Source organism: Myxine glutinosa, chromosome 8, assembly GCF_964187855.1.
Source record: "Myxine glutinosa chromosome 8, kmMyxGlut1.1, whole genome shotgun sequence".
Taxonomy (NCBI): Eukaryota; Metazoa; Chordata; class Myxini; order Myxiniformes; family Myxinidae; genus Myxine; species Myxine glutinosa.
In genome coordinates, this window is record NC_136268.1 from 167938975 (window position 1) to 167953835 (window position 14861).

At 43.7% G+C, this 14861-nt stretch overlaps 1 protein-coding gene across 1 annotated transcript in view; it reads left to right on the top strand.

Moving 5' to 3' along the window:
• The window catches only part of LOC137433070 (cyclin-dependent kinase 1-like), a 110673-nt gene that overhangs the window by 74663 nt on the left and 21149 nt on the right, over positions 1 to 14861 (top strand). The window contains exon 5 of the mRNA XM_068125514.2: positions 9649 to 9812. Coding sequence (XP_067981615.1) covers positions 9649 to 9812 — 164 coding nt within the window. The remainder of the gene's footprint in view (positions 1 to 9648; positions 9813 to 14861) is intronic.

Here is a 14861-nt window from a genome sequence, read left to right on the forward strand (position 1 = left end):
GAGATCTGCTCATACCGGAGACGAGACGAGATCGGCTCATACTGGAGACGAGACGAGATCCGCTCATACCGGAGACGAGACGAGACGAGATCGGCTCATACCGGAGACGAGACGAGATCTGCTCATACCGGAGACGAGACGAGATCCGCTCATACCGGAGACGAGATGAGACGAGATCGGCTCATACCGGAGACGAGACGAGATCGGCTCATACCGGAGACGAGACGAGATCGGCTCATACCGGAGACGAGACGAGATCGGCTCATACCGGAGACGAGACGAGATCGGCTCATACCGGAGACGAGACGAGATCTGCTCATACCGGAGACGAGACGAGATCTGCTCATACCGGAGACGAGACGAGATCGGCTCATACCGGAGACGAGACGAGATCAGCTCATACCGGAGACGAGACGAGATCACCTCATACCGGAGACGAGACGAGATCTGCTCATACCGGAGACGAGACGAGATCGGCTCATACCGGAGACGAGACGAGATCGGCTCATACCGGAGACGAGACGAGATCACCTCATACCGGAGACGAGACGAGATCGGCTCATACCGGAGACGAGACGAGATCGGCTCATACCGGAGACGAGACGAGATCGGCTCATACCGGAGACGAGACGAGATCGGCTCATACCGGAGACGAGACGAGATCACCTCATTCCGGAGACGAGACGAGATCTGCTCATACCGGAGACGAGACGAGATCACCTCATACCGGAGACGAGACGAGATCAGCTCATACCGGAGACGAGACGAGATCGGCTCATACCGGAGACGAGACGAGATCGGCTCATACCGGAGACGAGACGAGATCGGCTCATACCGGAGACGAGACGAGATCACCTCATACCGGAGACGAGACGAGATCGGCTCATACCGGAGACGAGACGAGATCACCTCATACCGGAGACGAGACGAGATCGCCTCATACCGGAGACGAGACGAGATCGGCTCATATCGGAGACGAGACGAGATCGGCTCATACCGGAGACGAGACGAGATCAGCTCATACCGGAGACGAGATCGGCTCATACCGGAGACGAGACGAGATCGGCTCATACCGGAGACGAGACGAGATCGGCTCATACCGGAGACGAGACGAGATCGGCTCATACCGGAGACGAGACGAGATCGGCTCATACCGGAGACGAGACGAGATCGGCTCATACCGGAGACGAGACGAGATCGGCTCATACCGGAGACGAGACTAGGTAACACTCCGACCCCGGCGGGAAGTTCGACTCATGGATTCCAAACTCTTGCTGGAAATTCCTTAAGTTCATATCAAATGCTTCCTCCAATACAACCTGAGATTACACTTTGATAAATCACATTGTTGTAGTTTACTTGTCAAGACAAAATATATACAATGAAAATATCTGCTGAAATTAACTCGACTAACAACACAGTCTATTGAGTTAATGGCAACTAACATCACACTCTGAGGTCAATTTACACAAACACCCCCGGGTTCATATTTACCCATTCACTTGTTCAAGGATTTATGGTGTTTGTTTACTTTCTGATAACTTCATTGTCATCCCAAAGAAATAAACCAAAGTGCAAATCAGATGCTTATTTAATAATTAATGAAAACCTAATTGACTGTTTTAGGGCTAGAGGTTAGTGCGAGGAGTTAGGGTGAGGAATTATGGCGAGGAGCTTGGCCTAGGAGATAGGGCTAGGAGTTAGCGTGAGGAGTTAGGGCGAGGAGTTAGGGCGAGGAGCTAGGCCTAGGAGATAGGGCTAGGAGATAGGGTGAGGAGTTAGGGCGAGGAGTTAGGGCGAGGAGTTAGGGCGAGGAGCTAGGCCTAGGAGATAGGGCTAGGAGTTAGCGTGAGGAGTTAGGGCGAGGAGTTAGGGCGAGGAGCTAGGCCTAGGAGATAGGGCTAGGAGTTAGCGTGAGGAGTTAGGGCGAGGAGTTAGGGCGAGGAGCGAGGCCTAGGAGATAGGGCTAGGAGATAGGGCTAGGAGTTAGGGTGAGGAGTTAGGGCGAGGAGCTAGGCCTAGGAGATAGGGCTAGGAGTTATGGTGAGGAGTTAGGGCGAGGAGTTAGGGCGAGGAGCTAGGCCTAGGAGATAGGGCTACGAGTTAGGGTGAGGAGTTAGGGTGAGGAGTTAGGGCGAGGAGCTAGGCCTAGGAGATAGGGCTAGGAGTTAGGGTGAGGAGTTAGGGCGAGGAGTTAGGGCGAGGAGTTAGGGGGAGGAGTTAGGGCGAGGAGTTAGGGCGAGGAGCTAGAGCGAGGAGCTAGGGTGAGGAGTTAGGGCGAGGAGTTAGGGCGAAGAGTTAGGGCTAGGAGTTAAGGCGAGGAGTTAAGGGAAGGAGTTAGGGTGAGGAGCTCGGGTGTGGAGCTTGGCTTCGGAGATAGGGCTAGGAGTTAGGCCTCAGAGCTGGGGCTAGGAGCTAGGAGTTAGGGCTAGGAGTTAGGACTAGGATTTAGGGCTAGGAGCTAGGGCTAGAAGTTAAGGGAAGTAACTAGGGCTAGGAGTTAGAGCTAGGAGCTAGGGATAGGAGTTAGGGATAGGAGCTAGGGCTAGGAGTTAGGGCTAAGAGTTAGGGCTAGGAGTTAGGGCTAGGAGTTAGGGCTAGTAGGTAGGGCTAGGAGTTAACGGAGGTAACTAGGGCTAGGAGTTAGGGCTAGGAGTTAGGGATAGGAGTTAGGGATAGGAGCTAGGGCTAGGAGTTAGGGCTAAGAGTTAGGGCTAGGAGTTAAGGCTAGGAGTTAGGGCTAGTAGGTAGGGCTAGGAGTTAAGGGAGGTAACTAGGGCTAAGACTTAAGGGAAGTAACTAGGGTTAGGAGTTAAGGGAAGTAACTAGGGCTAGGGGTTTTGGCCAGGAGTTAGGGCTCGGAGTTGGAGTTAGGGCTCAGAGTTAGGAGTTAGGCCTCAGAGTTAGGGCTAGGGGCCCTAAGCTAGGAGTTAGGGCTAGGAGTTAAGGGAAGTAACTAGGGCTAGGAGTTAGAGCTAGGAGTTCGGGCTCGGAGCTAGGAGTTAGGGCTAGGAGTTAGGGATAGGAGCTAGGGCTAGGAGTTAGGGCTAGGAGTTAGGGATAGGAGCTAGGGCTAGGAGTTAGGGCTAGGAGTTAAGGGAAGTAACTCGGGCTAGGAGTTAGGCAGCTTTGTTCCTTTCATATTTCTTTCTACTTTTTCATATTTCTCTTTATTCGTTTTAATTCTTGCTTCTTCTTTATTTCTCTCTTTTTTCATCTATATGTCCAAGGAGAACTGAATTCTTGCAGAATTCTTTTTTCTGGTAGGTTCACTTGACTGTGCCTGGATGGGTTTGAGGGTAGTGGAGTAGCAGCTGAAACCCGAATCCTACCCAGGTTCCTTCTGATGACTCCATCTTTGCCCTTTACCTTGTGTTTTTTTGTGTTTCTTCTGTTGACTCCAATGCAGTATTTGGTTTTCTGTTTCATTGAGACAACTTTTTGTTAACAATCCAAAGCAAGGAACTAGTTTTAAACCCAACACCAAGCTAAAGCTCAATGTTAGAATTACAGTCGTGGTAAAAATATTGGCACCCTTGCACTTTTTTCAAATAATTCACCATTTCTTCCAGAAAATTGTTGAAATTAAAAAATCTTTAGCTATCCACATGTGTATTTCTTTTGTTTGCAGTGGAACAAAACAAAAAAAGCGAATTTTTTTTTACTAAATCTTAGCTTATTCCACACAGAAATCCTAAAATGGCCCGGACAATATTATTGGCACCTTTTAGAAGTTGTCAGAAATAATTGGATTTCAAGCATGTGATTCTGCTTTACCTTGGAATTGAACTAATCTGTGGTGAATTGCAGGTGCCTGCAATATAAATATCACTCATTCAACCAGTTTGAATAAAGAAGAAGAGTGATTCTGCTGTTTTGTGTCACTGTGTGTGTCACCGTCTCCAATGAGCATGGAGAAAAGAAAGAAATCCAGAGAATTGTCTGAGGAGGTCAGACACAAGATGATAGCCAAGCATGGACAATCTCAAGGCTAAAAGTCCATCTCCAGAGACCTTGATGTTCCTGTGTCCACCGTACGCAATGTTATCAGGAAGTTAAACCCATGGCACTGAAGCCAACCTCCCTGGACGTTTCCACAAGAGAAAACGTGATCGAAGATTGCAGCAAAGGATTGTTTGAATGGTGGAGAAAGCATCTCAATCAACTGCCAAACAAATTCAAGCTGAGCTTTAGACACAGGATACGACAGTTTCAACTCGCACCATCCGTCGACAACTCATTAAAAGGGCGTTCTATGGTAGGAGACCCAGGAGGACCCCACTGGTGAGAAACCCCGACTGGAGTTTGCCAAAACACACCTGAACAAGCCAAAATCCTTCTGGGAGAATGTCCTGTGGACAGATGAGACCAAATTAGAGCTTTTGGCAAAGCACATCATCTCTATGTTTGCAGAAAACAAAATGAAGCCTTCAAAGAAAAGAACACCTTCCCTACAGTCAAACATGGAGGAGGTTCAGTGATGTTTTGGAGTTGCTGTGCTGCCTCTGGCACTGGGTACCTTGAATGTGTGCATGGCATCATGAAATCAGGAGATTACCAAGGCATTTTGGAGTGCAATGTTCAACCCAGTGTCAGAAAGCTGAGTCTCCGTCAAAAGTCATGGGTCTTGCAGCAGGACAATGACCTCAAACACACTTCAAAAAGCACTCAGGAATGGTTCAAGACAAAACGCTGGACTGTTCTGAAGTGGCCAGCAATGCGTCCAGATATAAAACCCATTGAACACCTGTGGGGAGATCTGAAAACAGCAGTTGGGAGAAGGCACCCTTCAAATCTGGGAGAACTGGAGCAGTTTGCACAAGAAGAGTGGGACAAACTGCCAGTAGAGATGTGTAGGAAGCTCATTCATGGCTATAGGAAGCGCTTGGCTGCAGGTATTTTGTCCAAAGGCCGTGCCACCAAATATTAAGTCTCGGGTGTCAATAATTTTGTCAATGCCATTTCTTTTTATTTTATGATTTAAAAGGACATATTAAGTTCTGAATCAAAAACAAAGGTTCTGTAATATTAACAGGGAAATAAAGAATTGTGGAGACCAAATACATTTGTCAATTTCAACTTATTTTTAGAGAAAATTGTGAGATCTAAAAAAAATAAAAATTCGAGATGTAAAAGTGATTTCTCTCCTCCTTGGACTGCAGCTGGGGTACACAAAATACAGGTGCTTCTTGTGCCTATGGAACAGCCATGATGACAACAATCATTATGTTGTAAAAGACTGGACTGAAAGGCATGAACACATAGTTGGCGGGTACAATGTGCATCATAAGCCATTGGTAGACCCACAAAAAGTCTACCTTCCACCTCTTCACATCAACCTTGGCCTTGTGAAAAACTTTGTAAAGGCATTGGATCACGATGGTAATGGTGCATTGCCATATGGGACAAATGGAATGATAACCAGCTCTGACATACAGGGGAACTAGCATAATCCCTACTCTACCTATCACCCGATCATCCTTGTATGATCACAGGTATACTCTTAATCTGACAAACCAGGCTAGACAGGTCCCTGACTTACTTACATCGAGATGGTTCTTCTTTGCGACATCGGAGCACCTACCTATGCAGATCTACCTGGATCTATATATGCCCCTACCCAAAATTCATGACAATATTTTGAAAACTCGACGTGCTTCGTGCTAAATTCTGACTACAGATTTGAAATCAGCGGCCCAGATTTGGTCCAAGAACACCTGCAGATATATACAACAACAAGAACAACAATCCCACCCAACCTCTTTCAATTCCCCTCTCCAGTAAATGCTTAATCATCTCATTATCACACATGTGTGCACTGTAATATCTCTAAATGTGGTTTTCGATATCTTTTCTCCAATGTTGAGCATTATCCTGATAATATTTTAAGGTTTCCAGGATAGGTTGTGTTCCCTCCCTCAGATGGAGGTTAATCTGGGCGTCATGTCTACCAATATCAGTTGGTGGATGTTAAACCGAGAGTCATGTGTGCTGGCATCAGTTGGTGGATGTTAAACTGGCCGTCATGTGTGCTGACATCAGTTGGTGGATGTTAAACTGGGCGTCATGTGTGCTGGCATCAGTTGGTGGATGTTAAACTGCCCATCATGTGTGCTGGCATCAATTGGTGGATGTTAAACCGGGCGTCATGTGTGCTGGCATCAGTTGGTGGATGTTAAACTTCGCGTCATGTGTGCTGACATCAGTTGGTGGATGTTAAACTGGGCGTCATGCGTGCTGGCATCAGTTGGTGGATGTTAAACTGGCCATCATGTGTGCTGACATCAGTTGGTGAATGTTAAACTTGGCGTCATGTGTGCTGGCATCAGTTGGTGGATGTTAAATTGGCCGTCATGTGCGCTGACATCAGTTGGTGGATGTTAAACTGGGCGTCATGTGTGCTGACATCAGTTGGTGGATGTTAAACTGGGCGTCATGTGTGCTGACATCAGTTGGTGGATGTTAAACTGGGCGTCATGTGTGCTGGCATCAGTTGGTGGATGTTAAACTGGGGGTCATGTGTGCTGACATCAGTTGGTGGATGTTAAACTGGGCGTCATGTGTGCTGGCATCAGTTGGTGGATGTTAAACTGGCCGTCATGTGTGATGGCATCAGTTGGTGGATGTTAAACTGGGCGTCATGTGTGCTGACATCAGTTGGTGGATGTTAAACTGGGTGTCATGTGTGCTGGCATCAGTTGGTGGATGTTAAACTGGGCATCATGTGTGCTGACATCAGTTGGTGGATGTTAAACTTGGCGTCATGTGTGCTGACATCAGTTGGTGGATGTTAAACTGGGCATCATGTGTGCTGACATCAGTTGGTGGATGTTAAACTGGGCGTCATGTGTGCTGACATCAGTTGGTGGATGTTAAACTTGGCGTCATGTGTTGGATGACATCAATTGTTGGATGTTAAACTTCGCGTCATGTGTGCTGTCATCAGTTTGTGGATGTTAAACTTGGCGTCATGTGTGCTGGCATCAGTTGGTGGATGTTAACCTGGGCGTCATGTGTGCTGACATCAGTAGGTGGATGTCAAACTGGGCGTCATGTGTGCTGGCATCAGTTGGTGGGTGTTTAACTGGGCGTCATTTGTGCTGGCATCAGTTGGTGGGTGTTTAACTGGGCGTCATGTGTGCTGACATCAGTTGGTGGGTGTTAACCTGGGCGTCATGTGTGCTGGCATCAGTTGGTGGATGTTAACCTGGGCATCATGTGTGCTGACATCAGTAGGTGGATGTCAAACTGGGCGTCATGTGTGCTGGCATCAGTTGGTGGGTGTTTAACTGGGCGTCATGTGTGCTGGCATCAGTTGGTGGGTGTTTAACTGGGCGTCATGTGTGCTGGCATCAGTTGGTGGGTGTTTAACTGGGCGTCATGTGTGCTGACATCAGTTGGTGTGTGTTTAACTGGGCGTCATGTGTGCTGGCATCAGTTGGTGGGTGTTTAACTGGGCGTCATGTGTGCTGACACCAATTGATGGATGTTAAACTGGGCGTCATGTGTGCTGGCATCAGTTGGTGGGTGTTTAACTGGGCGTCATGTGTGCTGACATCAGTTGGTGGATGTTAAACTTCGCGTCATGTGTGCTGACATCAGTTGGTGGATGTTAAACTTCGCGTCATGTGCGCTGGCATCAGTTGGTGGATGTTAAACTTCGCGTCATGTGCGCTGGCATCAGTTGGTGGATGTTAAACTGGGCGTCATGTGTGCTGGCATCAGTTGGTGGGTGTTTAACTGGGCGTCATGTGCGCTGGCATCAGTTGGTGGGTGTTTAACTGGGCGTCATGTGTGCTGGCATCAGTTGGTGGATGTTAAACTGGGCGTCATGTGTGCTGGCATCAGTTGGTGGATGTTAAACTGGGCGTCATGTGTGCTGGCATCAGTTGGTGGGTGTTTAACTGGGCGTCATGTGTGCTGACATCAGTTGGTGGATGTTAAACTTCGCGTCATGTGTGCTGACATCAGTTGGTGGATGTTAAACTTCGCGTCATGTGCGCTGGCATCAGTTGGTGGATGTTAAACTTCGCGTCATGTGCGCTGGCATCAGTTGGTGGATGTTAAACTGGGCGTCATGTGTGCTGGCATCAGTTGGTGGGTGTTTAACTGGGCGTCCTGTGTGCTGGCATCAGTTGGTGGGTGTTTAACTGGGCGTCATGTGTGCTGGCATCAGTTGGTGGATGTTAAACTGGGCGTCATGTGTGCTGGCATCAGTTGGTGGGTGTTTAACTGGGCGTCATGTGTGCTGACATCAGTTGGTGGATGTTAAACTTCACGTCATGTGTGCTGACATCAATTGGTGGATGTTAAACTTCGCGTCATGTGTGCTGGCATCATTTGGTGGATGTTAAACTTGGCGTCATGTGTGCTGGCATCAGTTGGTGGGTGTTTAACTGGGCGTCATGTGTGCTGGCATCAGTTGCTGGATGTTAAACTGGGCGTCATGTGTGCTGGCATCAGTTGGTGGGTGTTTAACTGGGCGTCATGTGTGCTGTCATCAATTGGTGGATGTTAAACTGGGCGTCATGTGTGCTGGCATCAGTTGGTGGATGTTTAACTGGGCGTCATGTGCGCTGGCATCAGTTGGTGGATGTTAAACTGGGCGTCATGTGTGCTGGCATCAGTTGGTGGATGTTAAACTGGGCGTCATGTGTGCTGGCATCATTTGGTGGATGTTAAACTGGGCGTCATGTGTGCTGGCATCAGTTGGTGGATGTTAAACTGGGCGTCATGTGTGCTGGCATCAGTTGGTGGGTGTTTAACTGGGCGTCATGTGTGCTGGCATCAGTTGGTGGATGTTAAACTAGGCGTCATGTGTGCTGGCATCAGTTGGTGGGTGTTTCACTGGGCGTCATGTGTGCTGGCATCAGTTGGTGGGTGTTTCACTGGGCGTCATGTGTGCTGGCATCAGTTGGTGGGTGTTTCACTGGGCGTCATGTGTGCTGTCATCAATTGGTGGATGTTAAACTTCGCGTCATGTGTGCTGACATCAGTTGCTGGAGGTTAAAGATCCCACAATGTCCTTCCTAACGAGTAGGCGAGTTATCGCCTTTAATGGAACATCAGACCTGGACAGCCGGTTCGTGAAAACCTCCTCCGGCCAACGACACCTCAGGTGGGCATAACGAGGCCCGTCCGACCTGTGCTGTCGCTTTTTAGTGATGATGGATCCTGGATTTATAAAAGAAAACAATCACCACAACAACTAATACGATGAGCCATTAGTCTTTTTTGAGTGAGTCCGTTTGGGAAAATTGCTCTTATTCCTGGTATAAATGGGAATGCATGTCAATGTTCCCATTGTAAAGTACAATGAGATTGTTATCCCTGAAAAAGCATGTTTTATTGTTACGTTTTATTGGGCCAATGTAACTTGTGGATGAAAGCAACATCAGTCCGGTTGGTTTGGAAATGCAATTTGTTCACAATGGATCCAGATGTGCTTTGTAATGTGACGTCCCGATGTGACGTCCCAAGGCTGGAGATGCTCCCATCGACCTTTTGACCCCAGGGTTATCGGATCAAAGGCAGAGCTACTCAGGCCTCACTTTGAGTGAAAGAATGCTGACATTTCACGGATGCTGTAACACATGTCATTCTCAGTGACTGCTCATGGGGAATTCCTGTCTGCTTACCGTGCTGCAGGTGGTGACGCTGTGGTACCGAGCACCTGAGGTGCTTCTGGGTGCTGCCCGTTACTCCACCCCCATTGACGTATGGAGCGTGGGAGCCATCTTTGCTGAAATGGTCACGAAAACGCCATTGTTCCACGGTGACTCTGAGATTGATCAACTGTTTCACATATTTCGGTTCGTAACATCGTTTGAAATGTTTTAGCTGCTGCATTAGTTGCTGCATTAGTACAATTACGTTGTGCTAACAATGGTTGCTCAGAGGGACCATTTATGATCTGAGGAACCATTTATGATCAGAGGGACCATTTATGATCGGAGGGACCATTTATGATCAGAGGGACCATTTATGATCGGAGGGACCATTTATGATCAGAGGGACCATTTATGATCGGAGGGACCATTTATGATCGGAGGGACCATTTATGATCAGAGGGAGCATTTATGATCAGAGGGACCATTTATGATCAAAGGGACCATTTATGATCAGAAGGACCATTTATGATCAGAGGGAGCATTTATGATCAGAGGGACCATTTATGATCAGAGGGACCATTTATGATCAGAGGGAGCATTTATGATCAGAGGGACCATTTATGATCAGAGGGACCATTTATGATCAGAGGGACCATTTATGATCAGAGGGCCCATCCATTTATGATCAAAGGGACCATTTATGATCAGAGGGACCATTTATGATCAAAGGGACCATTTATGATCAGAGGGAGCTCAGAGGGAGCATTTTTGATCAGAGGGACCATTAATGATCAGAGGGACCATTAATGATCAGAGGGACCATTTATGATCAGAGGAGCCATTTATGATCAGAGGGAGCATTGATGATCAGAGGGACCATTTATGATCAGAGGGAGCATTGATGATCAGAGGGAGCTCAGAGGGAGCATTTATGATCAGAGGGAGCATTGATGATCAGAGGGAGCTCAGAGGGAGCATTTATGATCAGAGGGAGCATTGATGATCAGAGGGAGCTCAGAGGGAGCATTTATGATCAGAGGGAGCATTGATGATCAGAGGGAGCTCAGAGGGACCATTTATGATCAGAGGGAGCTCAGAGGGACCATTTATGATCAGAGGGAGCATTGATGATCAGAGGGAGCTCAGAGGGAGCATTGATGATCAGAGGGAGCTCAGAGGGACCATTTATGATCAGAGGGACCATTGATGATCAGAGGGACCATTTATGATCAGGGAGACCATTTTTGGCTTAATACAGTTTGACCACATATAGTCAGGTTCACGATGTCAATAAATTATATTTCGTTCAAAATCATGGTAGATTAGCAAACCTATACATTTTTGGAAAGGTTATAGCATAAGGAAACTAAAAATCAATGCTTACATTTGGAGAGATACCTGTATGGCGGCCATTTTGGATTTTCAAAATGGCCACTGTAAAATACATATTTTGTTCTATTTCTGCCTCTAATTACCCTAAAAACTTTTTAAAATATACTAAACCTATATTTTCAGGGACAAGGAATCCAATGAAAGTATCAAATTAGTGCTATGGGGAATGGTAAGACACGAATCAAAGGTTTTGAATTGCAAAATACTGTCTTTATATTCGCGATAAGTTGCATAATCAAATACATGTTATCATTTTGTACAGGCAGTTAATAACATCAAAATGTGTCACAATAATTCATATCACCAAACATACACAGGCAGTCAGCAAAATCATATATACACATGCAGTCAGTATAACTTCACATCTACACAGGCAGTCAATGACAAAATATACACAGGCAGTCAATGGCATCAAACATACACGATTACAGAATATGCCATTTAGAGTTCGTCATCACTGTCCTGTGTGTCGTATCCGACAATATAGTCCGCATCGTTTTCACAGTCCGTTCCACACAAGCAAAGGTCGGTCAAATTGATTGGCAAATCGAATTGGTCGAATGGTCGATCGAATCGAATTCGATGAATCGAATCGAATCGAATCGATCGAATTGGTCGAATGGTCGATCGAAGCGATTGGTTGAATGGTCGAATTGGTCGAATGGAATTGGTCGATTGGTCGAATTGGTCGAATCGAATTGGTCGGAATTGGCAAATGTAAACATTGATTTTCAGATTTTCCATGTAATAACGTTTCCAAAAATGTATAGGTTTGCTAATCTACCATGATTTTGAACGAAAAAACATAGTGAACCTGACTAATAAGACCAGAGACCATATATCACCGTTATCTCTCAATATTGTTGAAATGAAGATCAAATATTGAAATATGTTGAAAAAGTCAAAACTTTACATGGGGTGTACTTACTTTTTCACGTGACTGTATGTATGTATGTATATATATGTACATGTATAGATATATAATAGAGATGGCTGTCCATTTGTCTATTTGCGATTATGCTGATTGGCTGTGTGAGGCTGGATGCAATCTCATTGGCTCCTGTCAAGATTTAATAATGTATCGTATAGGCTTATTAAAGCTGATATTCGAAATCCGATTAAACATTTGACGATCGGAACTCATGGCCTCATTGATTTCGTCAAAATCCAGAGTAAAATCGGGGGGGAAATAGGAAAAAGTGTTTTTTTAATTTTAAAACCCGATGTAATTAAATAATATGCTCCACAAGAGGTTGGTTAAAATGACTCCAAAATTCTTTTTTTCACTCTTAAAAGATAATTATTGTACGTGTGATTGAATTTTACACTGTCCAGGGACATCGGTCACGATGTTTTTGGATTTTGATTCTACTTTTATTGTATGGTACATTTTAACGTATGGTAATACATGTGCCCCCCATTCGGATTCGACCCTTATATGGGGTTCAAAGGGGGTTTGCCCCAAATATTGGTATTTTCTTGAAAAACCTTCTCATAAAGTCAGATCCAGACCAAACTCACCACAATAAATCGGGACTATGCCATAACCTTAATTTGTACTCCTCGTGGTCGTATCTCCCCCAGAGAGGGGGCCACGGGCCCTCTTTCCGAATCCATTATTTTCACTTAAACGTCTTCTCCACAACTACCTGAGAGGTATTTTCCAAATTTGGTACCATGTATCAGAACATTAATGTCTCATGGGGTTTTGCACCAAATCTGGATCCGCCTCCGATAAGAGGGACCCTCAGAAGCGGGGTTTCACCTCAAATTCAGGTAATTTATTTTTAAATCTTCGAGGAAAACAAGTGGCAATAACCATCAGTCTCCCATGGAGCTATTTTTGTGCTTGTTTTGCATGCACACCCAATACGCTTCGACTATGACCTTTATGAAGGATCTGCGGCATTATTACCTCTGCCACCGAAGGTAGACTGACGTTACCTTTTCACCCCTGTCTCTGTCTAGCCGTCTGCTTTTTTGTCTGTATGTGAGCTGGACATCTGAAAACATAGTGGACGGATTCAGATGAAACTTCGTATGTAGGTTGGGTGTGTGACAAGACCGAAATGATTCGATTTTGGTGAAGATCCACATCTGGATCCGGATACTAGAATTTTTAAATGTATTAAGTGATTCTTCAACATTGAGAGATATGGCCAAAAATAATACAGCAAAGCATGATATTTCAAAAAAGAATATACAGCACAATATAAAAAAAAGAATGTACATTATAGCACGATATTTCAAAAAAGAATGTACATTATAGCACGATATTTCAAAAAAGAATGTACATTATAGCACGATATTTCAAAAAGGAATGTACATTATAGCACGATATTTCAAAAAAGAATGTACATTATAGCACGATATTTCAAAAAGGAATGTACATTATAGCACGATATTTCAAAAAAGAATGTACATTATAGCACGATATTTCAAAAAAGAATGTACATTATAGCACGATATTTCAAAAAAGAATTTACATTATAGCACGATATTTCAAAAAGGAATGTACATTATAGCATGATATTTCAAAAAAGAATGTACATTATAGCACGATATTTCAAAAAAGAATGTACATTATAGCACGATATTTCAAAAAGGAATGTACATTATAGCACGATATTTCAAAAAAGAATGTACATTATAGCACGATATTTCAAAAAATAATGTACATTATAGCACGATATTTCAAAAAAGAATGTACATTATAGCACGATATTTCAAAAAAGAATGTACATTATAGCACGATATTTCAAAAAAGAATGTACATTATAGCACGATATTTCAAAAAGGAATGTACATTATAGCACGATATTTCAAAAAAGAATGTACATTATAGCACGATATTTCAAAAAAGAATGTACATTATAGCACGATATTTCAAAAAAGAATGTACATTATAGCACGATATTTCAAAAAAGAATGTACATTATAGCACGATATTTCAAAAAGGAATGTACATTATAGCACGATATTTCAAAAAAGAATGTACATTATAGCACGATATTTCAAAAAATAATGTACATTATAGCACGATATTTCAAAAAGGAATGTACATTATAGCACGATATTTCAAAAAAGAATGTACATTATAGCACGATATTTCAAAAAGGAATGTACATTATAGCACGATATTTCAAAAAAGAATGTACATTATAGCACGATATTTCAAAAAATAATGTACATTATAGCACGATATTTCAAAAAAGAATGTACATTATAGCACGATATTTCAAAAAAGAATGTACATTATAGCACGATATTTCAAAAAAGAATGTACATTATAGCACGATATTTCAAAAAGGAATGTACATTATAGCACGATATTTCAAAAAAGAATGTACATTATAGCACGATATTTCAAAAAAGAATGTACATTATAGCACGATATTTCAAAAAAGAATGTACATTATAGCACGATATTTCAAAAAAGAATGTACATTATAGCACGATATTTCAAAAAGGAATGTACATTATAGCACGATATTTCAAAAAAGAATGTACATTATAGCACGATATTTCAAAAAATAATGTACATTATAGCACGATATTTCAAAAAGGAATGTACATTATAGCACGATATTTCAAAAAAGAATGTACATTATAGCACGATATTTCAAAAAGGAATGTACATTATAGCACGATATTTCAAAAAGGAATGTACATTATAGCACGATATTTCAAAAAAGAATGTACATTATAGCACGATATTTCAAAAAGGAATGTACATTATAGCACGATATTTCAAAAAAGAATGTACATTATAGCACGATATTTCAAAAAAGAATGTACATTATAGCACGATATTTCAAAAAAGAATGTACATTATAGCACGATATTTCAAAAAAGAAT